At 29.8% G+C, this 23,313-nt stretch overlaps 2 protein-coding genes across 5 annotated transcripts; one reads left to right on the top strand and one right to left on the bottom strand.

Moving 5' to 3' along the window:
• Positions 1-1,272: 1,272 nt before the first annotated feature.
• On the bottom strand, positions 1,273-9,737 carry LOC126836872 (codanin-1). 3 transcript variants are annotated; one of them, XM_050570540.1, is made up of 16 exons: positions 9,531-9,737; positions 6,768-6,915; positions 6,618-6,691; positions 6,353-6,540; positions 5,897-6,258; positions 5,506-5,814; positions 5,186-5,444; positions 4,968-5,116; positions 4,210-4,504; positions 3,952-4,148; positions 3,702-3,887; positions 3,395-3,629; positions 3,174-3,337; positions 2,029-2,194; positions 1,698-1,954; positions 1,273-1,621 (listed from the first exon to the last, which is right to left on the bottom strand). In XM_050570540.1, the coding sequence occupies exons 2-16, from the start codon at positions 6,882-6,884 to the stop codon at positions 1,478-1,480; spliced, it is 3,102 nt and encodes a 1,033-aa protein (XP_050426497.1). In that variant the 5' UTR covers positions 6,885-6,915; positions 9,531-9,737; the 3' UTR covers positions 1,273-1,477. The 3 variants fall into 3 exon arrangements, with proteins under 3 accessions (XP_050426497.1, XP_050426496.1, XP_050426498.1); XM_050570539.1 differs by lacking the exon at positions 9,531-9,737 and adding an exon at positions 7,841-8,563; XM_050570541.1 differs by lacking the exon at positions 9,531-9,737 and adding an exon at positions 7,841-8,563 and having other exon boundaries at positions 5,897-6,249.
• A 982-nt stretch (positions 9,738-10,719) lies between these two features.
• On the top strand, positions 10,720-15,802 carry LOC126836479 (uncharacterized protein KIAA2013 homolog). Of its 2 annotated transcripts, XM_050569943.1 has the most exons (12): positions 10,720-10,974; positions 11,063-11,160; positions 11,691-12,171; positions 12,232-12,346; positions 12,414-12,530; positions 12,598-12,860; positions 12,934-13,021; positions 13,994-14,133; positions 14,207-14,356; positions 14,443-14,567; positions 14,756-14,932; positions 15,359-15,802. In XM_050569943.1, the coding sequence occupies exons 1-12, from the start codon at positions 10,919-10,921 to the stop codon at positions 15,400-15,402; spliced, it is 1,854 nt and encodes a 617-aa protein (XP_050425900.1). In that variant the 5' UTR covers positions 10,720-10,918; the 3' UTR covers positions 15,403-15,802. The 2 variants fall into 2 exon arrangements, with proteins under 2 accessions (XP_050425900.1, XP_050425901.1); XM_050569944.1 differs by lacking the exon at positions 15,359-15,802 and having other exon boundaries at positions 14,756-15,340.
• Positions 15,803-23,313: the final 7,511 nt, after the last annotated feature.

Here is a 23,313-nt window from a genome sequence, read left to right as displayed (position 1 = left end):
TAATCACAACAATAATAACAATCTGCCCGGCCCCGGCCTGAGTCAATTGGTTATCTGGTACGGGTCAACGGCGTAGATAGGTATAGGCCGCCTTTGTATGAACAACACCTATGAACGGTCTAAATTCGCATTAGGTGTAGCCTGAATTGGTATTATATTTTTATCGCGCAATACACAAAGTATAGGTATTTAATAAATGAAAAAATACCAAACAAAACGTTCTATTCGACTCAGGCAATATTCCACATAGACAACAACGGACAATAACGCCAAAAAGCCAGCACAATGGCGTCGGGGAAGTTACACGTCTTTGGGAGTCATTACAAATGAAAGTGATTAAATCATTTCAAAATAAACGCTTCGATGCTAAGTGATAGGTAGATGGTAAAAAGCGTTGAATATAAATCGTTTTTTTGCCAATAAACGTGTTTATAACCGTGTTATTTGGTTTTTATTGGGTTTACTAAAAAAAAAAATATGACTTTAAAAATGTAAAAATGATTATTAGTATCTATATTAAAAAATTATGTTTCTTAATGTAATAGGGTAGATACGATTGGGGTTGATCGCCTGTATATAACAATTTATTGTCGCCGTTACCCATATATCGTGATCAACAATTCAATGAAAATATTTTTTCTGATACCTGTTGGTTTATTCACAAATAGCCTAACCTAGAAATTGAAAACGGACAAAATGTAGTTTCCCCCCTTTTAGTTTTTCCTTAATAAGTAAAGAGTTTGACTATAGACTTTTGTGACCACTTTATAACCCTAATATACTGTCAGTATAATTTTTAGACTTTACGTAAGTTCTAAAATAACATCTAAAAGAACGAAATGAATGAAACATTTCTACCCATTCTAGATGAAAGTGTTAATAATATTTTCTCAGGGTTTCACTGTTTATCGGTAGTACTCTATCTGAAGAATATTTCATACAATGTAATTATTAAAAAAAAAAAAAATTATAGCAAGCCAAAATTTTGAAGTGAAAAATGTGTAGATTGTTGGAAGATTGAGGACATTTTTGGCCATAAAACATTTAGTTTTATATTAGTCATCGGTTTGGGATATATCGCGGGTCCACACACAAAAAACACATCATTGTAAACCTTTCTAGGTACACTATCTAACCTTTAAATAAGTCTACTGATAATCATTGAAAACAAAATAATATTAAAACGTTACTAATAAAAACCAAAAGGACTTAATTTATATTTATACAATTATAATAATAATAATTGAGAATAAATTATAAATAACAAAAAGAAAAAAATATGTAAATGGTTACAATAAAAGTATACAAAAGTAAATTCATCGCTAAAAATAATTATGCTTTCAAAGTTATCACTCAAAATCACTACATCTAATTGGATCCAAATCAGTCTTCTTGGTAAAAAAAAAAATCATCAAAATTAACATAAATTCGTGTTTTGTACTTAAAAAAATAAGTAAACTAATCTAAAGTTTATGCATTAATATCCTTCGTCATAATCTTCAATTACATCCATAAAATGAGTTAACCACAGAAACAGTTCTTGTACTTTACTGTCGTCGAATTTCTTCATGCAAACGTGATTCAAATCTTTGAAACAAATTGACAAACACTTCAGCGTGTCCTGCAAATGTAAAAAAAGAAGATATATATATATAATAAAACTCTTAAAACGATATATCACTTTTTTATTAAATTACTTCAGGCCAGGATGTTTGTAATATTGACATTACTTGATTGGTCAAGTCATCGATAGTTAAAAATTCATTTTCAATAAAATATTTAATCCATTCAGCTATTTTATCACCAGTTACAGATTTCAGTGAATTAGATTTTTCCGATAGTAAATTGATGTTACGCTCACAAAGAATTGTGGAAACGTCAAATTGTCTTTCGTTAAAATATGGATGATATACTTTGATTATGTCTGTTGTGATTAACTTGGGCGAGTGATATGCTAGAAGACAAAAAATAATAAATCTATAACTTTTGTATTCGAGTTAGTTTCTTGGAAAATAATTTTTAACTTACTTGCTAACATTAGGTTGTCCAATAGTCTCGTTAAAATAAAACGAAATACCGTTAATTCCATATTGTTTTTGTTCTCCAAGATTTCTTTGAATTCTTCTGCATAGTTAAACAAATCTTCTTTTGTTAATTTATAATCGTCGATTTCGATTATTTTTAAACTAAATATCTATCGAGGGAAAAAAAAGACATAAATCCAGTATAAATATATTAACACCACAACCAAAACTCTAGAAATGCTAGTAATAATAAATAAGTTATATGGTATCGAATATGGTATAATATTTTTTATTGTTCATTTAAATTCAAATAAATAAAGTGATTATTACATTTTTTCATAGTTTATTACAGGAAATACTATTAACTTGAGGAAATAGGTACATTTATATTATTCTAATTAAAAAAGTAGTTTGAATGTTTTATTAGCCTTCATGCGGATTTGAGACAGTATTGTTTTTACAACAATTTTGTTATATTTTTGTGTCTAGATTCACAAGCCACCAAACCGATTTCTGAAAGTGGAAAGTCTGTAGATTAGAAATCGTATTCATAAGATTCTTTCTATGGCCAATAATTTTAATAGTTCACCCATTTCCCTTTGAAAATCGAATAATACTATAAAAAACACAAAAATTCTTATAAAATTGGATATAGTTACCTATTTATTTACAGGTTGATAAATTTAACGAATAACAACTTGAACTGCCAAAAAGCGAAGACTAAGAGGCAAGGTGCGATAGTAATGAATGTAAAGCTAATCCCAGACTTATGCGAACTGATAAGATGACTGTGGTTATTAAGGCAAGGTTAGAGTACATTGAACAGGCTAAGAAATATGTATGTATGTCCCTGCATAGTGCATTGTAGCAATAAAAATGAAAAATCAGATAACCATTACTCAATAAAACATTATCACTTAGATTAATATAACGGTGTTTAAATATTTTTAAAAAACCGTAAATATAAATCCCCATAATATCGGTTAAAATACAAAACAAAAACAAATATTTTAATTGAAGGTCCCGAATTTAGCTATTTGTCAACATAACACAAATTAATACCTGTGACATAATAAAACTAACTTATGTTTGATATATACAGTAGTAAAATTAAACAAATGTTATTAGAGAAATAAAATCGGCACTCACATTTAAATTCACAATGAGGTCATTTTCTGGAATGAACAGGTTAATGTCAGACTCTTCATTTTGACTAGGTATTAATATCTTTTGTAAATTGCTTCCGTCTTCATTTATAGTGCCGTTTTTTAAATTTTGTTTCAGTTCCGTACTTATATAATCAATGAAAATACCTGTAATTGTAATTTTTTTTAAATTATTTTATTAAAAAGGCACATATAAAGGCTTACTTTTTATGTTTATATGGTTTTTAACCCATTCGGAAACTAAAGTTTTAAATTTTCTCACTGTCACGGCGATACAAAATGGTAGAGAATTAGGATTCACCGTGTTTGGATCCAATAATTCTTTTAATGAATTTGGTATGTTATTTTTGGAATAGTTGTCCACATACTGTTGAATTGTTGTGCTCATAAACATACTGCACTTGGACACGTCACTTTCGTCGATTTTAAATTCTGTCTCCTATGCAAAATGTTATTTTTAACTTCAATTTCAATTTCAATTATATTATACATGCATAGTATGTTTACTCACTACGATTGTGTTCATGTGATTCTTGAGCTTGTCACAGACAATATTGACAAAATGACTTTTAACGGCGGCCACGCCTTTATTTTGAATCATTTTGGTGCATGCAGAAGCTAATCGCTTAGCAACAAAATCAACAGTCGTCAGTACTGAAGGGGAATGGTTCTCGAAAAAATGAGATTCCAGCTCCAACTTGGAAGTTCAATAACAAATTTAAAAACATCTCAAATATATTTCTATATATCACTATATTTACCTCTACTAGTCGTTTTTGTTGTATTTCTTTTCGACTGGTAGACCTGAGTGTGGGTGATACAAATTTTTGTTTTTTACCGTTGGTCTTATTTTCCAATATTGTACGATAGTTATTTAGCTGAGGACAATAGTGGTAAAGCCGTTTTGCACATACAATCGGGTCGTTCTTCAATGCGTTGCATACATTCTCGACAAAATCTTTAAAATAAATTTTAGTAAAATGCTTGACAATAAAGTACTTTATATTAATTATATTTACTTTTTTCGCGAATTTTGATCGCATCATCAAATAACATGTGAGGTGCTATGTTAATATAATCGAACATTGAGTTGATTTGAAATCTCAAAATTAAAGCAGAACTAGAGACAACTTTGCTATTCATACAAAACGCGTAGAGCCACGTCAAAACGCTTTTGTAAAATGGTGTTGTAATCGTAATTTGATCGACTTGATATAAGTATTCGACAACCCAAAATACAGTTAACACAATCTGTCCGTGTCCATGTTTGACGGCATCACGTAGTTTGGTAAGTATGTTCAATGGTGGTAACACCTGAATCAATGGAATAAAATAAGAATAAATATATTACCAAGTTTTTAGCAGTGTTAGGTAAATTTTAAATAGAAGATAAATACATTTTCAAATAATTTCTTTTTAAACAATAAATTATAAATAATCTGTATATTAGTACATCTTTTATTATTTCTGAATAAAAATTTAATGTATTTACATATCATATCATTAATTCAGGAAATTATATCAAGGTCTCAAGGTGTGGGATCGAATATCAAATAATGAATTATTAAATAAAGGAATACTGCTTGGAATAATAGCCAACTCTGGTTGATAGACCATCACTAGAAACAAGGGCAAACTAGACCGAGTGCTGAGCCGGAGATAGTGAACGCTAAACACTGCCACTTTTACAACTCACCAAATCGTCTACCCTTGGTTTAATTTAGAGTAATAAACAAAATTAGATGTTAGAAATGTTTTATCTAAAATGTGGTATTACCTTGGAACGAATATCCCAAAGATATTCTTTTAAAGTTGGATTAATCATGTTGCAGCCATTATACGGATAATATAATGTAAAAGCGAGAAATTTGGCCAACAATCGCAATGTATCGAGATACGTAAAATAAGTCTGTTGAAAAATTCCACCTAAAATTAAAAAATACTAATGAAAATTGTAAAAATATTTTGTTAACCCCCTTAATTATTCTTCCAAACCTTCATGTAATTCAGAAGCCCACTCCATTGCATTGATCACGTCGATTCTGTGCACCAAAGTATCAATTAAATGTTTACAAAATATTCCATTCACTAACGACAACGTGATGAACTCCTTGAAAAACAATTGGACGCCAGTAAATTCATTCGAAGGATTAACATTACTCCCACTAGTGTAATCACGCTTTGTGATACGCTGATGAAGCAATTCCAACTTGGAAGCTGATAACTCTTTGAGAGTTTTGCTTTTATAAACGTTCTACGATACAAATAGATTATTAACACAATGCGTATTAATTATTTGTTAAAAAAATAATGACCTTTGACTCTTCGAACGAAGAGTTAATCAACTGCGTGACAAAGAGCCTGGTAAATTTACTCATGTTTACGGCACTATTGTGTTCGCTCAACATCTTCTGAATGTAAGCCACTTTATTTGGACTCAACTGGGTTTGATTTTCGGTTTGTTTCCAGTTTTCCAAGAGCTCGTAAAATGCGTCTCGTTGGGTTTTAAATGCGTAAAACATTTTTACGGTCGGAAAACAATCTTTCGTATCATGCTCCTCGTCAAATTTTACTGTACCTTTGGTCACGCTCGAATGAAGTAATTTTGCGTCATCACTCACGTTCTAAAAAGACAACATACAAATTAAAAATATATTTATATTTTCACAAGAAAAAATAATTAAGTTACTAATATACTATACTAACTGTGACCTTCATATTACAGTCAACAGTTTTAGCAATATCTGGTGCATACATATTGACTGCTTTCTGTTTTACGATAATATTAACAATTGGTTTTTCTAAGTGGGTAATGATTGACAATAAATTTTCAATCGATTTTGAAGCAAAATATTGACAGTCATCGCTTGATTTAAAATAAATTATAGTGTTAGAGTTAAAGCTTTCGATAGATTTTTTCTTCTCTGAATTGTTTAAGCTGAGAAGAGTGAACACGAACCCCAGCTCGTGATATAAATTACATAAAATATTAGATTCTAAAACTGCAGCGTATAAATTAGCCAGTAGGTCTAGGCATTTTCGATTTTTTTTATTAGTATCTGAAACAACTATAATGAGTAATATATATATATATAAATATATATATATATATATATATACATATAGATAAAACATATTTACAATGTCATCAGAATAACTTACCATTTGTTTTTATTTTAGATGTCTTTGGTGTCAGAGTTTGAATTTGCACTGTTTTTTTATCTTGATTTGGAACAATCTTTTTTGGCGTAGACGTTTTTGGCAATATTCTTTTAACTGTAGGTGATTCGACTTCTGGTACATTAAATACATTACCAATTTCAGTGATGTCTTCGGGTGGATTAATGAGCCTCAAAAAAAAAAATATATATATAAATAAAAAGTCAACATCCAAAATATATTAATTTACTGCCAATAATTTACTTACGGCATGGTTTTATTGTGAATAAAATCAATTACATAAACAGTGAACTCTATTTTGCCAACACCCGGACGAACATTCTATAACCAAAATTGTTAAAAAAGTAATTAAATTGAATATTAAATACAGTTGTTAAAATTGTGTTGAAATAAGTACATTTTGTTCAGCAGATTTAATCTTGTCTATGATTTCGTCCACATTTATATTTTCATTGAGCACATTGTTAATTAAACTAGCACACCGGACTTCAGATTTGGACATAGATTTCTGCATGGTTATTTTTTTGGTGTATTAATCCAAACGTCTGAAAATTTATAATTTTAGTAACTACAATTATGACAGATAAATGTTCATTAAGTGCTAACAAATCATTATTAAACTTCCAGTGGTACCCTTGGGTCCAATCAACTTTTTCCTACCAAATTATTTAAAAATATTTTGTGACAAATTTAGTTATTATACTTATTACGAAAATATAATAATTGTTGATTTATACTAAAAATAAAAAGATTACACCTACTGTCAATATTGCTTTAACAAATAATTAATCAAATTAATTATTAATAATTAATAAGTTATATTTGCTTTTGTAAATTAATTTTTAAAAACGTAAAAATATTAGAATTTACCAATCTTAAAATTGTTGTCAATAAATATATTTAGTTGGGCAATTTAGGCATAGACTAAAATTATTCAGTTGTTCAATAAGTATTTAATTAATTAGTTGATAGTAAAAGTTGCAATCCGAATATTAGAAGGTAGTAACAAATAGTTGATTTAGCCAACCACTATATTATAATTTAGTGACCTTTTTAGAGTATTCAACTGTTGTGGAGGCCGGTAATAAATTATTAAATCCAATACCATTTGATAAATTTGGTACATATTTTTTAATTAAATAATTTTTTTTGTCTTAACAAGCAACAAAATATTCTATAAATTTGTGCAAGTATATGTAACAAATAAGAATAATAAACGTTCTCAAACTCAAATCTGACAAAGAAATGAGCCAAAATTAATAGGTATATAGTAACATTTCATTAATCAAATTTATACTATTCGACTGGTTTTAAGATTTAGTTTTTATATCCGTTACCTACATACATATAAAAAAGTTGAGTACTTAATTAAAAGTACACAAAAAATCATCTAAAAACTACTAAATTTCTGCCACCAAATATTTTGTATGTAATACCAATAATAAAATCCTAATGAAAACGATTACTTACCACACACAAAATGATTGAAAATAAGAAATATCTTGCGATCTTAATGTAATGTTTTCAAAAATAGTTTTATGTAAGTCGAACATACCGAAATTTAAAAGCAATGCATTATTATTTTCCAAATTTTCTAAGAAAATCTAAATGTCGGTTGACTTTATCACTGATGAATGTGTCATTGTGATAAGATTCTTCTGTTTTGTGTTTATAATAAAGGAAATTGCCCGCCTATTTCCTTTATTATAAGCTCTTTGGTTTAACTGGCTCTTATCAGTCATCAATTATATTATAATTTATGTCATTCAAATTCCAATTTCCATATCCATTTTTCATTTAATTAAATGAAAACTTACTATTAGACGATTTTTTACCTTTTTGTAGGCATCTCATAACATACTGTACTTACTTATGCTATAGCCTATAATATAGTATAAATATAATATTATAATAATATGACTGCGTATAACTGTCGGCTGCTACTATCTGCTTTCATAATTTTTGTTATGTTAGAATATTTTAATTTTTTTGATTAGCAATAAAAAAAATTATAAATCCAACATGACATTTTTCTAGTTAGTACCTAATACCTATTGGTTCTTTTGCTGGACAACATTTAAATCAAGTTCAATCCCCGCCAATAAAAATAATAATTCACAATAGTTACAGATTACATTAAATTAAAGAATTAGGTTTGTATAAATGTTTGGTAAATTATGTAAAGCCTTAACCAAATTTGTAATTCAAAAATTGTTCCTTAAGCTAAATTATTTTCCTTTAAAACTAATGTTAAGCGAAAAGAATAATACTAAACACTACAATACTTCATAGCAAAATTATTGTATCTACTATATTTTTAATTTATGATTTAAATTTAAATTAAATGATAATGTGTTATAAAAAAACTGTGTTTACTGTTTAGTATAAAAGTGAATTAAACCCTTTGTTTTTTATTTTATAAAAATAAAAAAAGGAACTAAATCTTTTATAGAAGGAACGTTGGGCGTAACAGACAACACTGAGTAAACAATAGATAAAAATTTAGCATCTTAAAATCACATCTTTGCCTTTGTTGAGACCCTGCTTCGTAGACTTTTGATTGGTAAGGCACGTATGAAGTGGTGTTAAGACCATCGTTGGCAGGCCTTTGAATATTAAAGGCACTTGTTTAATGATCTTGATACACATCGTGGTTGATACATGTTTTGGGTGATCATTTAATTAAATTATACACAAGATACTTGGTAATAAATTGTAGAGTTTAGTTTTAGTTTTAGTTAGTTAACGGGTGGGCCCAGAATGGGCCCATGCACTCAGACCTACAGGTCCATTGTGCACACCCTCTCACCGTAGTCCTGTTTCACATTGTCATGCCCATGTCCTGCTCAGTTAATAACCTTCTAAGTTGAATAGTCCTGATTCCTTTATAAATCTCAGTAACTCTTTAATCCCAGTATCCTTGATTTCATCCTGTCCAGGAAAAGGTCTACCAAAGATACTTTGCCTTAGGGTAGCAAGGGAGTTACATTCACACATGATGTGGTATGACGTCTCCTCCTCTTCTCCACATTAATTGTAGAGTTATAATAAACACAAGATGAAATAATATTCACATTAAATAATTTTAAGTAGTTACGTTAAGACTTTATTTTTTTAAAAGGATAATGAATCAGATTACTGTCTCCCAAGCCGGGATTACCTGTGCGTGAACGGTCTCACTACTATGGATGTCCAGTGGTAACTGGTAATGGTACCATCGGTTGTCGCCTGTGGAACATTTATTTAGCATGCTCATTCGCCGTCTACGGAATAAGTGAAATATGTATTGCGTTGCAGACGGCGCATAGATCACTCATCACATTCATGTCACGTTTGACCATCTCCGGACGTGGTAGAGGTCTGAGGGCTTTTTGTATTCCTTAATACAACACACACACACATGTCGTATCCGGCGGAAACAATATAGTATATTGAATATACATACGATATTTTTATGATTTCAGAATCTCACGCGCATAGTGCGTCGTAAAAGGGTCACAGCGTTAGTTTTAGACTATTTTATTGAAACTTTATGTACTCGTATTAATATATATATATATATATATATATATAGTTTAAATGTTTATTCGCGCGTGTACTTAGCCTTGGGAATTCATGAGGAACGTGTGCTTACAAAAAGAATCTGGTTATTTGCTTGACAATTAACTATGCATTTTGTATCATTAGGGATGTGGAAACAGCAATATTATTAATTATACCAAGTATATATTATAAATATCAAATATATTATTATGTGCATGTAAACATATATGTTTGTATGTTAAGCCAATATGGCAAGACTCTTAACACCTTCATATACATTGATTATCCAAAACTGCCAGGATTTTTAAGCTAGAGGGACGGCCCAAGGCAATTTTGTTTTTTCTGGAACAAGTGTAGTCTACCCACCTTTATTAAAAAACAAATTAAAAATGTATTTCTATATACATTGGTTCAGAAAAATAATAAAATATAAAAGTGAACAACCCATAACAACCATACGGTATGATATTTAATGCGTGAATATTTCAGAATTATTAAAAAATATGTACAGTCAATAGGCAATGTACCAATAGCACAACTCACAAGTCAGTAAACTCATAATTAATGTATAAATATTGTTGTGCACAATAAAGCGTTACTATTTGTATGCACATTGACTATTGTATTTTATATATGTATATATTTTTTTTATTGATATTTTTTATCTACACCATTGATTAAACGTATTTAATATATGTATACATTTACAATTACTACCAGCCCTTTCCCCACCGTCTCCAAACCCACAGTAAAACTTTTCCACATAAACAACGCTCATTGATAACAATTATTATCAAAAATAGCCGGATTGCGATTGTCAGATTATTGTGGCTTTACTGTGTTAGACATTTTAGTTAGGTATAAAAAGTAATGTTCATTGTTTATTTCTATCTTTGGCATAATAACTTTTTTCACGGGTTATTCTCTTTATATTCATTAAAAATGTAAGTTTATCGTGAACATTTGATTTGAAATATACATTTATTTTTTCGACTTACCTCAACAATGAGTCCACGAGATTTAATTTATCGACTGAAAAGAAGCTTGGAAAAAATTAAAATGTAAATACTTATCAAACACATCTTACAAGTTGTTTAAATTTTATTAGGTATTTAAAATTTTTTTTTTTTTTTACTTTTATTTACTCAGATCGAAGAAGATAGGAATTATCATTTTTATTGTTGTCGTTTTCTTGTATTATCTCAGTCCGTACATGCGATCATCCAGCACCATCAATTCAAAATATGGTATGTGACTATTTTTTTGTATGATACTCGTAGTTATTATTTATTTGCAGAATTAAATTGTCATGTCGTAACGTACATATTCACTTTATCCTTCATTATACTAATAATCAGTTTTCAATATTATGTTGTTTACTAGGCAATGTAATTATAATATAAAGCGTATTTTTTGCTAGATATTTCTTTTGTTCTTTAATTTAAACCTTTAACTTTTGGTGGCTTGAGTTATATTTATTCAATGTATACTAACTTAACCGTACAAATAATATTGTAAATAAATAATTATTGGAATTTGGGGATTTTAATCACAAACTATAACAAGTTAACTTAAACCAAAAAAAATGCTGAAATTACATTTTAGACGTGTCAATTTCTTAAATTAATTTTAAATAACCATTTACACGTATGTTGTAGTACTTAATCAATGTCTTGTTTTTTTTACGTAAGTTACGTTATTTCATTTATGTAACTTGTTAAAAAAAAAAAATTTCTCATTAATAGTGTTATTTTTTATGTTTATTTTATACTTGTAGACAGCGAAGCATTCATGAAAAATCGTTTATTAGAACTTCTGATATACCCTAGAGATGCCTCAATTAACTTTAACGCCAATATCAAACACGAACCTCCATATCCTGATGAAAACCCCTTTAAAGAATTTGTGGGAAATGGTTACATCGGTATGACACTAGACAACGATTCTCCAATCTATATAAAAAATGACAGAGCACTGTCCGTACCTGTTTACTGGTTTCCAATAGTAGAGCTGATTGTTGAAGGGCCATCGGTATCGGCAACTGTGGTCAACTACAAAACTGGTATATCAAATCGATACAAAGTCTTTGGAAACAAATTGCGGAGTAATGTTAAATATTATGCGTATCGCGCATTGCCGTCGGTTATTGTTCAGGATATAGAAATATCTAACCCAACAGATTTCCCATTGTTCGCTAAACTAAAACAGCAACCATACAAAAATCACGCCTGGTCCATGTACAATACACGGACAATCAAGTGAGTCAAACATATTATTTTATTATAATTTTTTTGGATTGCAAATAATTTATGTTATAGAATTGCAGATTATAATGAGAATTTCTCAATAACTTCTGGCATAAGTACTTCGACTTCTAAGAATCCTATTTACGGTGTTTCGATAGTGTGCTCTAAGTATCCCTCCGAAGTCAAGGTTAATTCAACATTGTTTTTGTATCTTTATTTTACAAAATGTTAACGTTTTAATATATTTTTTCTAGATATCGCCACATGGAATTTATCAATTACGTGTCCTAATATCAGTCGAGTATTCAGTTTTAAAACAAACATCGGAGTTTACTATTGCCAAGCCATTGTTGGAAAGCAAATCAATTGAAGTAAGAACAACACCCTTTTATTCTGTCTTTTTTATTGATTTGCTTACTAATATTTTTTTACTCACAGCATATGATGAACATTTTACACTATGATGTAGAAAAAACTCACATAAATATTTGGGAAAAACTTTGGAACACTGGATTTTCTATAAGCACTTCTAAAGCAGCTGACGTCTTAAATGGAGACCTAATCAATGCGACAATGTACTATGTTCTATCCAGCATCAGAGCACCAACGTACGAAATATCGACACCTCCTGCTATTCTTTCTCAAGTCTCAAACAGTCTATCTTATGTGGAAGGGTGTTACGGTGCTAATTATGACACCCTGTAAGTGTTGGAACAGTTATAGGAATAATAAAAATAATTAATAAATCCATGACTTTTTCGTATGGTTTTTTAGGCAAGCCCAGGCTTTATGGCCAAAACCTTACAGCCTAAATGACATAAATAATGCTGTGGCTCTTTGGATTTTGACTTTAGAAAAACAGGTGAAAATAGTTTATTGAATTACATTTTTTGTAAAATCAAATACTGAAACAGATATAAATAATTGTGTAAACCTATTAATTTATTTAAATTTTTCTGTTTTCAATATTCAATTACAAATTTCTTTTTAAATATCTGTAATAACTCAAGTAAATTAAAACGTTAACATTTTTTACGGAATTCCGTTTCCTATTCTACATACAATACTGTAATAATTAGAAAATCATAATTTTAGACTTGCGTTTTTTCTAGTCCTGAGGAAGATACAGATAAATAGACTACAAAACTATAAATTATTAAAAAATATATACCATCAGCAATATTTGTTATTGATAATGGGGTCACATTTTATTATAAAAAATACCATCAATTTTGGAATAAAAACTACAATAAGTTCATTTTTTTGTTGAATACAAATTTGGTTACAAATATTTTTTATTTACTCATTTATTTGATTTTTTAAAAGGGTCACTAAAATTATCACTGTTTTGTGTCATTTTCAGTATAATCTGTACCTATGTTTTATTATCTTTTTAAATCTGTTTTCTTTGCTGAATTCAAAACAAGTATACTAATCTTAAGTATAATAACCTTAATAACTGTACAACACATTTCAATCAGTCATTTGAGAAAGAACATAAGTCACGAATTTGACAAAGTGAGATTATGGCAGATTTCCATTTTCTGGTGATAGATATTTTTAAAAGTTCATAAATTTTTACCTTTTTAGGTAGTCTATGAAGTTTTTACTTTTTTAAAAAAAATTTGGTATCCCTTTCTCGAATGATTGATTCATTTGTAATTGTATTTGTGACAAATCCTAAATATATACATTTTTTAGCCACTTTTCAAAAATTGTGCTTTATAATTATGTATAGTGGAGTACTATTTTAGTATTTTAGTCATCATAATTTATGAGTGTACACACATATTCAGGAATATTGGTTAGTAATTAGAAATTTTTATTTTTTTAGGGTTGTCATAATTTAGTTAAAGCTGGCGCTTCAGGTGTGGCTCAAGCTATGGTATTGAGCTTTGGCAATTTTCGTTTCAGCAACCAACATCTAGAATTCAACATGCATCCCAAATTTTTACACAGGGATTATTACTTCAGGTATTATAAGAATGAAAAAGTTACCGCCTGATCATAATTTTTTAACAATAATATTATTTGGTAATCTTGTAAGGCGTTTGAATTATGGGAATATGACGCACATTAATGTCACAGTCATTGTTCAAGAAGACAATAAAGCTGTGATATCGGTGGCCATGGACCGTAGCGACAAAAACTATTATGCCTGCGATGGCGGTTGTTTAGATGATCCGGTGTTATTGGGGTGTGTAAACGAGATGATTATTATTACTGTGTTGTAGCAGTTGCTTAAAAATAAATTATTAGTATAATTTTCTAATGTTTTTTTAGACCCGAATACAAGACATTCCCCGTAAAAATCACCGATCCGGTAACAGCAATATTGTATATCACTTACGACAGGAAGCACATGGAAGATTTAAGGCACGCGATTCACGTTAAAGAAGTTTTGGAAGGTAACTATTATTACGATTAAATAGAACTGGGCAATTTGTAATTAAATAACAAAAAGCCAGTGCAGTGGGTTTGGTGCATAGTGAAGACAGAGAAGTAACAAGGCATTCAAAATTATTACAACAGAACTTGTTTGTAATTGAAAAATATTATTATGATGATTTATAGATAATTTGTGAACATTTTTCAGCTCCAGCCCACGAACACCATGTAATTGCACTACACAAGCATGGCCATCATCTTGGAGGGCTGCCTACATTTTTCTGGGTAGCGATTGGTTTTCTGATTGTTATTTTTCATCTATTCCTCATAAAATTGATATACAATGAATATTTCATTTGGCAAGAGAAATCCAAAGTGAAATACGGTAAACTAGCATACAGATAAATATATTTTAAAACAGTATTATTTAATAATATTTTGACTATTAAGTTTACTTAACTTAAAACCCGCACGAGTGGTAAATTTCGAGCTGTTAATTATAATTCTGTAAATCAATTTATACAAATTGTTTATTTTTTGTTCCGTGTATTTTATATGTTTGTTCACATACATTTTACACTTTTATAGTAACGGTTAAAATTCAATGAAAGTTTAAGATCTCTTATTTATTGTGAATATTATTATTCTCTATATGTTTTTTTTAATCAAACTAATTAAAAGCAACAGTTTGAAATAACATTCAAGTTATACTACTAATAAAAATTATTACGTTTATCAATAAGTTTATCATATTATAATAGGCACATCTACGCTAAAAAAAAATGTTAAAATGACGTTAATATATTTATAGGTGACTTGACTGAAAACCAAATTAATAGAACCATTGTTTTCTAATCCTAATATTTCCAGAAACAATTTAAATGAAAATGTTTGAATATAATATACTGTGATATACAACCTTACAAAAGTGTACTACCTTTATTTAATTTATTTTTGTTTGCTTGTAAAATATACAAGTATTATATATTATCATAGCCCATAGTGGTAGCGGTTTAGTCTCGATAGTACACTGCAATATTGATTTGCAATAAATAGATTAATAAAAGTTACCAATCTCGATTGATTAAGAATTAGAAAATTTTGACTATGACTATCAAAGTTAAAATTAAGAATTTTATTTATTATTTTTGCCATGTTTAAAATGTTACTAAATAGTATTATATTTATATTTAAATTATATGAGTGACGTTATCTATCATTATTTTCTTCACTTTCATATTTTGTAGTTTAAAATTATATTTTAACTAGAACGATGTTAATAATAAGTAACAATTCTATTTATTTAATAATTAAGACTTAACAGCATTGTTCTTGTATTGTATAGTCGATTCCTTTCAATAGTAACTATTAAGATGTATTGTGTGGAAAAAACTAAATAAAATATATATATTATACAGCTTTATTAATTTTTATTTTTACGTTAATTTAGTAAATTGATTATCGTTCAATATTTTATGTTTGATAACAAAATGAGTACCCATTTATGATATGTGCAAGATAAATGTTAACTGTTTATATAGACATTTTATAATTAAAACATAAATGTGCAAAGGTTGTTTTTTTTATTTAACTGAATAATCATTGTTGTTTTGTTTGGATTCGAGCTAGGCTTATGCGTGAACGGAGCAATCTAATTTGAAAATATTGACAATAATTAACTGAACAGTATAGAAATTAGTAATAGGAATCAACAATTGTTTTCTAGTTTTTAAACCAAAATTTTCGATTCTATTAAGTAGGAATAAAAAAAAAACAAAAGAAAAAAATTACAAAAATTACAAAAATGTTTAAGTAAGTTTATGTTTTAATTTGTTATCAACGTGCGTTCATTTGATCAATTTGTGTTTGTTAAATTCCTTTTTACAATATTTTATTTAAGTTTAATCAACTGTATAACGCGATTTTGGAACAATAACCATAATTACGTTATTTTTTTGGCTTGGTCCGAATCCGACTTCTGATTTTATTATTTTAAATTGCCTGTGAAGCTGTTAAAAACCCATATTTATGGTAATATTAGCATGTTTCATACGTTTGAATGATTTTCTTAAATTGATTTCAAATAAAGTCCAATTTTTGGTTCCAAATAAAAGGCGAAGTTTTCTTTCCAAAAAATCCAGACAGAGAGTTAATGTAGAATTTGAAGGTTCATTTATAATAAATAACATTCTGATATTTGTTTTATATAACTTGAAGACATTTTTACTATTAAAAAAATTGTCGAGGCGACACAGATAAAGTTCTAAACTTTCATAATATGATGTAAGTATCTTTCCTGTAGGAACATTTTTGGAAGAGTACCTGCTTGTTTAGTTGGCTAATCTAAGCAAAGCGGCCATCGATAGGGTTATATAAATGAATTATTATTACAGAAATATTATTATAATAATAATTCCAAGGTATATATATATATATATATATATATATATACTTAATAAATTTTCGAGACGATCATGGCTCAAGCCGGTCTTTTAATTATATTCTATGTACACGCCTGGTTAGGTCTTTCGAAGAAAAACAATAATAAACACTGACACGGCAACAGGGCACATACCTGAGAACCGGCCGGTAGACTATACAGAGTAGGAGTTCATAGTAGTAACACTATTATAACAGGTAGATATATATTTTTATTTTATAGGTACAACATATTACTGTCGCGACGCCTCAAACTGCAAGCACTATAAAAGTAATAAAATTAAATGCACACAGTACACACAATGTATGTAAGCATTACCTACAATAGATTATGTATGGTAGTCTCTATTTGAATGTAGAATCTTAAGCACTGTTAATAGAAACGAGCATTGGAATGAATGCCAATTTTTGTTCTATTTAATAGGAATAAACACCTTGTTTTTTAAATTATTACTTTTAGATGTAAATGTATATATGCATATGGTCTCGGTACCTCTATTTTTTAGAGAAATTACAAATTTCCATTTCGTACTAGCAAGTAGGAAATCCATTAAATCATTACAAATTGGATATAGACATTTTTTTATTTAAGAGAACACTACCCAACAATTTATTAAAAAGTATAGGCAATTTTTCGAACAATCCTTATTAAAAGTCAAGTATTAGAGTAATAAACTAAAATAAAATATTTTGAAATTTTAAAAAGTATTTTTTTTACCCCAAACAAATGTTTATATAATTAAAACTTGCGAAAAAATAAATTAGTTGTTTTTAACTTTAGTGGAAAAAAACATAATATACCTAAAGCAATAAACCATGCCCCTGGCGGCTAAAACTAATAAAAAACATATTATGTCTTTGTCGCTTTTGTTTAAAAGAATAAACCTATCAACATTACATCATCTATATTCATTATTATTATTATATAGCATGTACTTATTCATATTTGGTTTATAATATTTCAAGCTTACTCTGCTAGTACAAGCTTATCCAATAAGGAGTAAAAGGGCGTTTGTAATTTGAATAAATACTGAAACAATGGATATAAGGGTCAAAACACCAAGTATGGACAAACGTTTTGACCAACCCCTCACCGATTTTTTGAAAATTGTACTGCATGTCTGTTACAATGACAAGAATGTTCTTAAATCTTTTTGGATTTTTTTTCGACTATTTTGGCTATGATTGTAACAAGCAATTTGGGTTTTTGTCATGACACCTCATTTTAATAGTATCTTAGGCCACCAAAATACAATTATTAAAAATCAGTTTCTTATGTAAAATAATCTCATCTTTCTGAAAAAAAAATTTTTTTTCGCGTAGCAGAATAACATTAAAATTTAATTTATAACCTAAAAAGTTATTTTTTATGTTGCCTAAAATTTGTGAATTGTTCTTATGTTTGAAAGCTGAGAAAATTGTACGTAAAATGTGTAAATTTCAAATTGGGATCTCAATTAAAAAAAAAAAAAAAAAAGAGGTAAAAATTCATAGAAATGTAGGAAAAACGACCACAGTATTTAGAATAGTTAAAATAATTATGTGTAAAAATAAGATAATTTTCAGTTTTTTCAACACAAAATCATATATTTAGAGAGCCAACATTTAACAAGTACCTATACTTTTTTCATTTATATTCTCCTCCCGCATGCCCTCTGAAGTAAGCAGTTGTAATTTTAATATTATTCACTTCCACTTTCTATGAAGGCTAGTGTTTTTATTTTAGTTTTGGAACCATTATAATCACTGAAAAAAAGTGATATGCGTGTGTTTTAAACCGTATTATAATACCCGAATTCAGTTCACCGACATAAAAATCAGAGACCATTCTTTTATTTTTCAATCGCTCTCCACTGGTCGTTCACAAGGGGACGCCCGCGCCACGCTATCAAGAAAACGCTCTGGGCGTTAAATATATGTATTATATTATTATTAGTATTATCAGTAGTGTTCATTGTCAGGGTCTGCGAGCCAGTCGAACAAAGAAACTCACCGAATATAACAGATTATACATCAGGAGAAGGGGTAGTCAACGACAAAGGACCATGGCGCAGCACCAACACCACCCCTTCGTGTTCGACCCTCGGTCGTGAGTACCCTTATACCGTCGTCACGTCTGTGTGGGGGTTGTATATTATACTACTGCACTGGTGTACAGGCTCCATTTGTTTATTTTTGTTACCGTTTTATGTGTTTGCCATTGCTGCTAGAACCGGAGTTCACAACAAAATATTTCAAAAATATCACAATATACAACTTTGTGATAGTCTACAACGAACTCCATTGTACATACAGCAATAGCTGCCAGTACTCGGTCTATTATAATTAGTCGTATTGATCATAATAATAATATTCTTCCGGACCTAGGACCGCCCAATCTCTACAGCTATGGTCCCGTCCCCAATGAACTGAATTTGTTTGGTTCAATTGTTATTAAGCGAGTTATACTTAAAAACAGTATATTACAATGAATTAACAAAATTCAAATGCAACTAAAAAAATTAATAATAAAAAAATTTGTTTATATGTTTTAAGGCACCAAGCAGGCAATAATGAGAATTATTACCATAATGTATAATTATACCTATACCTTTTACGTAGAGAAAATAATCGTAACTAATTCCTTGGTGTCAGACAAACGTTAATCTTAGCCGTAATACTATACTATATTTTGTGCCATGTACAAGCTATACGGTTATATGTGGCCGTAAGGATACATTATAGTATATGTGCAGCAAGCAACACAAAGGAATTATATTGCCCACAGGCCGTGGGTATACCGCTGGAGTGCCCCTACCTGCACCTTATACGCGTAGGCACGCCAGCACAATATAATTTATATTATTTCCATCCAGTATACGTGAATTCGTGTGTTTAGAAATTTGTATTAATACTATTTTTTTTTGGCACACGATTTCTATTACCATCGATTTTACTAGTCCCCGCACAACATTCACGGTAGGTACATCTTTTTTTTAACTCTATTGTAATAAAACTTACAGGTACCTACACAGTTTCTCATTATTTGTACTATGGGTAAGCCAAGTCGGATTATGTCAGTTATCTATCCGGCATTGCCACGGTACAACATAATAGTTTTTACTAGTATACCGTTTAGAGTAAGTAACCCTTTTTCACTGAGTTTCCTGGACGAGAAAACGATCACGGCCAAGGTCGTGTCTAATTGTGTGTATTTTGACCGTTTGCCAAGGCCGTAGCTCGACAACATTTTCGGATAGAGTCTGAAATTTGTAAAATGCATTGTTAACAAAAAAAAACCGTGTCTTACTCATATTAATAGGCATAAACAAATTTTAGAAAGCATTTCGATTAAATCCCCCCTCAATCTCAAATCAATGCCTTGACAGTCTGTCGGTGAAATCAAGTTACCTATCACGCATGTTGTCATTTTTATTTTGGAATACGTCATACGAGTCAACATAACAATTTTCACTTACCTATATTTTACATTTCATGAAACTTTTTTGTAAACACTAAAAAACGTATAAAGATAATACGTATATAACCTTTGAGTAAGCTGTGTAAATACAATATATACTCAAAGGCGTAATATAAATATATTTTACTTTATTTCATCAATTTATGATGACTTGTAAAAACGTCGCTATTATTCAGTCGTATTACTCGCCCAAAACAAAAATCCTAGATCCGAGCCTGGATAGTTTGGCTTACACACATAGATACTATAATATTATTTCCAGGATCGATTGCCCCTTGTGTAAGGCTATTTTAAAATTAAAAAGGAACCTGTTTGTTCGACGGTGACGTGTTATCTCTTAAACATTTTTGAACTGTCACAAACCAGTTTCCTGTGATTATACTCATCGTACAATGGGGTTGAATCATGACAATATTCTAACCAGATTCTCAATACAACTGACAACTGTTCACCAAGTAGTATACAATCACCCTTTAAAAAATATAATGTACCTAAATGGACATTTGAGTATCACTCGGAGATCCAAAAAAATATTAATAGCAACTTCTGTTTAGCCAACTATATTAGCTCAAACTTTGTTAATATTCATTTAGTCCACAAAATAATGTAGTCTTGGAAAAATTGTAGTCTCCTTAAAACAAAGTACATTGGCTCTATAGTCGACATCGTTGTGAGATTTATCGGTTTTATTAACGTTAAGTGATAATAACGCAATTATATGTCATTTTTAACTTATTTCAATATACATTACATATTATGTGTACGTTTGATACACGAATGAGAGATAAACAAGTAAATACTACTTATGTTGTTTGCAATCTAGTTTAGTGTCTACATTAAATATGAAGTACCATATGCATAGTACACTAATAAAATATTATAGGCAATAAGCTAAAATCATACGTGTAGTATTTCTGTTGTAAGTATCAAATTAAAAACTAGCAACATATATTTTTATGCTTTCGATTACTCCTCACCATTTATAAGATCCATGATAATGCACTAATAATATTACCAAATGTCCTCGGGAAACTCTTTTTTAGAATTTTTATCTTTATTTTCTGATAATTTTGACTGAAAATAAATAATGCTGTTGTTGACGGTTATGAGTTATCAAGATGGAATCACTTTAGTCAGTAGATTATAAGAGCTAAACTAAATACATCTGACTTCTAAGGTTGTCAAGTGAACTGGATTGCCACAAAGAGACATCAGCGTTTCTTGACATTAAACTTGCGGGCAAGTAAATAATTGGGTTTGGAATTGTAACTGCCATAACAAGTGGTCAATGGACAAATTCTACGACCAACTATACAACAACAGGTGGTCGAAGTCAATGCTCCATTGCTGGTTATTAGCCTGCAATATGAGAATAACATAACAGGAACACTCTCCCACATTGGAGGCATCTGTCCGAAAACGAAAGGCCTGCTTAATATATTTTGTAATTTTTTTTCAAACGCGAGCTTGGCAAAATACGTTTGTCTGTTACCAAATACATTACACTTGGAATTGTACATTTTTATTTTTACAGTTTATTATTATTTCAATTTTATTATTGATAATTGGATTTTATCGAGCGAAGTCGATGAATAAGGGAAATTATTTATGACTTTCACACTGGACACAAATTTTTAAAGATTTCGGTCACCTGTCACTTGTATTTTAGTTTGGCCCTTATACTAAAATACACGTTCTTCGTACATTTGCGCACAGAAGTGGAAATCCACTCTACAAGCCACCGTGTCTCTTTTTATACCATCCGCCCTGTTTTTCTTTATCGGCCTGCCGTTTCGTCTTTGTTCTGTATTACAGTATAATATGTATATACGGCTGTAGGTGAGTTGCGGCCCGAGGTGTTGTTTACAATGTTGGAGACCGGTGAATTGCGGCCCGGAAATTTTCGATGGACGTACGAGTTGCGGCCCGGCAGTTTTCGATGGACGTATGAGTTGCGGCCCGTGCAACCTTTTTTATCTTAAAACTTTTATCGCCAATTTAGTTACACAGGATGATTTTTTTAAAGAGATCCACTCAATATCTTATAGGATTTAATTAGTTTAACTACATTTCACCAGACGCGACGTTTCCCCCAATATTTGGGCATAGTTTACTGCCAGCTACAACCGTACCACAAACAGCTGTGAAAGTTTTCATTTAAAATTAAACGGTTCATTCTATACTAGCCATCCAAATATTTATAACTTCTTTGATATGCTACTTGAAATTCAATCTGAAACGTATATAAAATGTAGAAGTAAATTATTAAGAAACTGTGCGAGAAAGAAGCGTTTATTAGAAAACAAATGTCAAAGCTAGAAAACAAAGAGATCGGACAGTTTGAATTAGTCAAAATTTTAAGTTTTAAATTCTCTCAATAATATAAAAAAAACTAAAATAACAACGACGAAACGCTCATTGGCAAATAAAATGACCAAACTTGACCTTAACTTGACCAAAAGACAGATTTTTCGGAGACAACTCAGCCAACCTCCCTGTAGTGTCTCTTGGGTAACGCTAATAGGCTGATATAAAGTGGTAATTATTATGTGGCCGCAACTCATACGTCCCTCTCATAAACCCGGGCCGCAACTCGTACTTAATTTAGGGGTTGGGCCGCAACTCACCAACACCGGTATATACAAAGTAACCGTCTTACAAATCGCGATAGCGGTAGCCAACGACAATATCGTGCCTAAAGGTCTAGATACAAAATATTATGAAAATTTATGAAATAATAATATTTGACCTAAAAAAAAAAAAGAAGAAAATCAGATTGTACAGTTAAAAACTATAAAATATTTTTTACAAAAAATGGACTGCACGCGCACGGGTTTTTTATGTTTACCTACTGCTATAATAATTCA

This window comes from Adelges cooleyi, unplaced genomic scaffold (genome assembly GCF_023614345.1).
Source record: "Adelges cooleyi isolate 19-005CV unplaced genomic scaffold, UGA_ACOO_1.1 ACOO_flye_CR_arks_rails_tigmint_CR_PRNA_247, whole genome shotgun sequence".
Lineage (NCBI taxonomy): Eukaryota > Metazoa > Arthropoda > Insecta > Hemiptera > Adelgidae > Adelges > Adelges cooleyi.
Note: the sequence above shows the minus strand (reverse complement) of the source record. Positions and strands in the feature narration are given on the sequence as shown.

Coding starts and splice junctions, on each gene's coding strand:
- LOC126836872 (XM_050570540.1), bottom strand. CDS start 6,884: ATGCAGAAATCTATGTCCAAATCTGAAGTCCGGTGTGCTAGTTTAATT. Junction 5,815..5,896: donor ACTGTAATATGAAGGTCACA/GTTAGTATAGTA, acceptor TTGTCTTTTTAG/AACGTGAGTGATGACGCAAA. Junction 3,338..3,394: donor AAACCATATAAACATAAAAA/GTAAGCCTTTAT, acceptor TTACAATTACAG/GTATTTTCATTGATTATATA.
- LOC126836479 (XM_050569943.1), top strand. CDS start 10,919: ATGAGTCCACGAGATTTAATTTATCGACTGAAAAGAAGCTTGGAAAAA. Junction 12,172..12,231: donor TACAATACACGGACAATCAA/GTGAGTCAAACA, acceptor TTTATGTTATAG/AATTGCAGATTATAATGAGA. Junction 14,134..14,206: donor CACAGGGATTATTACTTCAG/GTATTATAAGAA, acceptor TAATCTTGTAAG/GCGTTTGAATTATGGGAATA.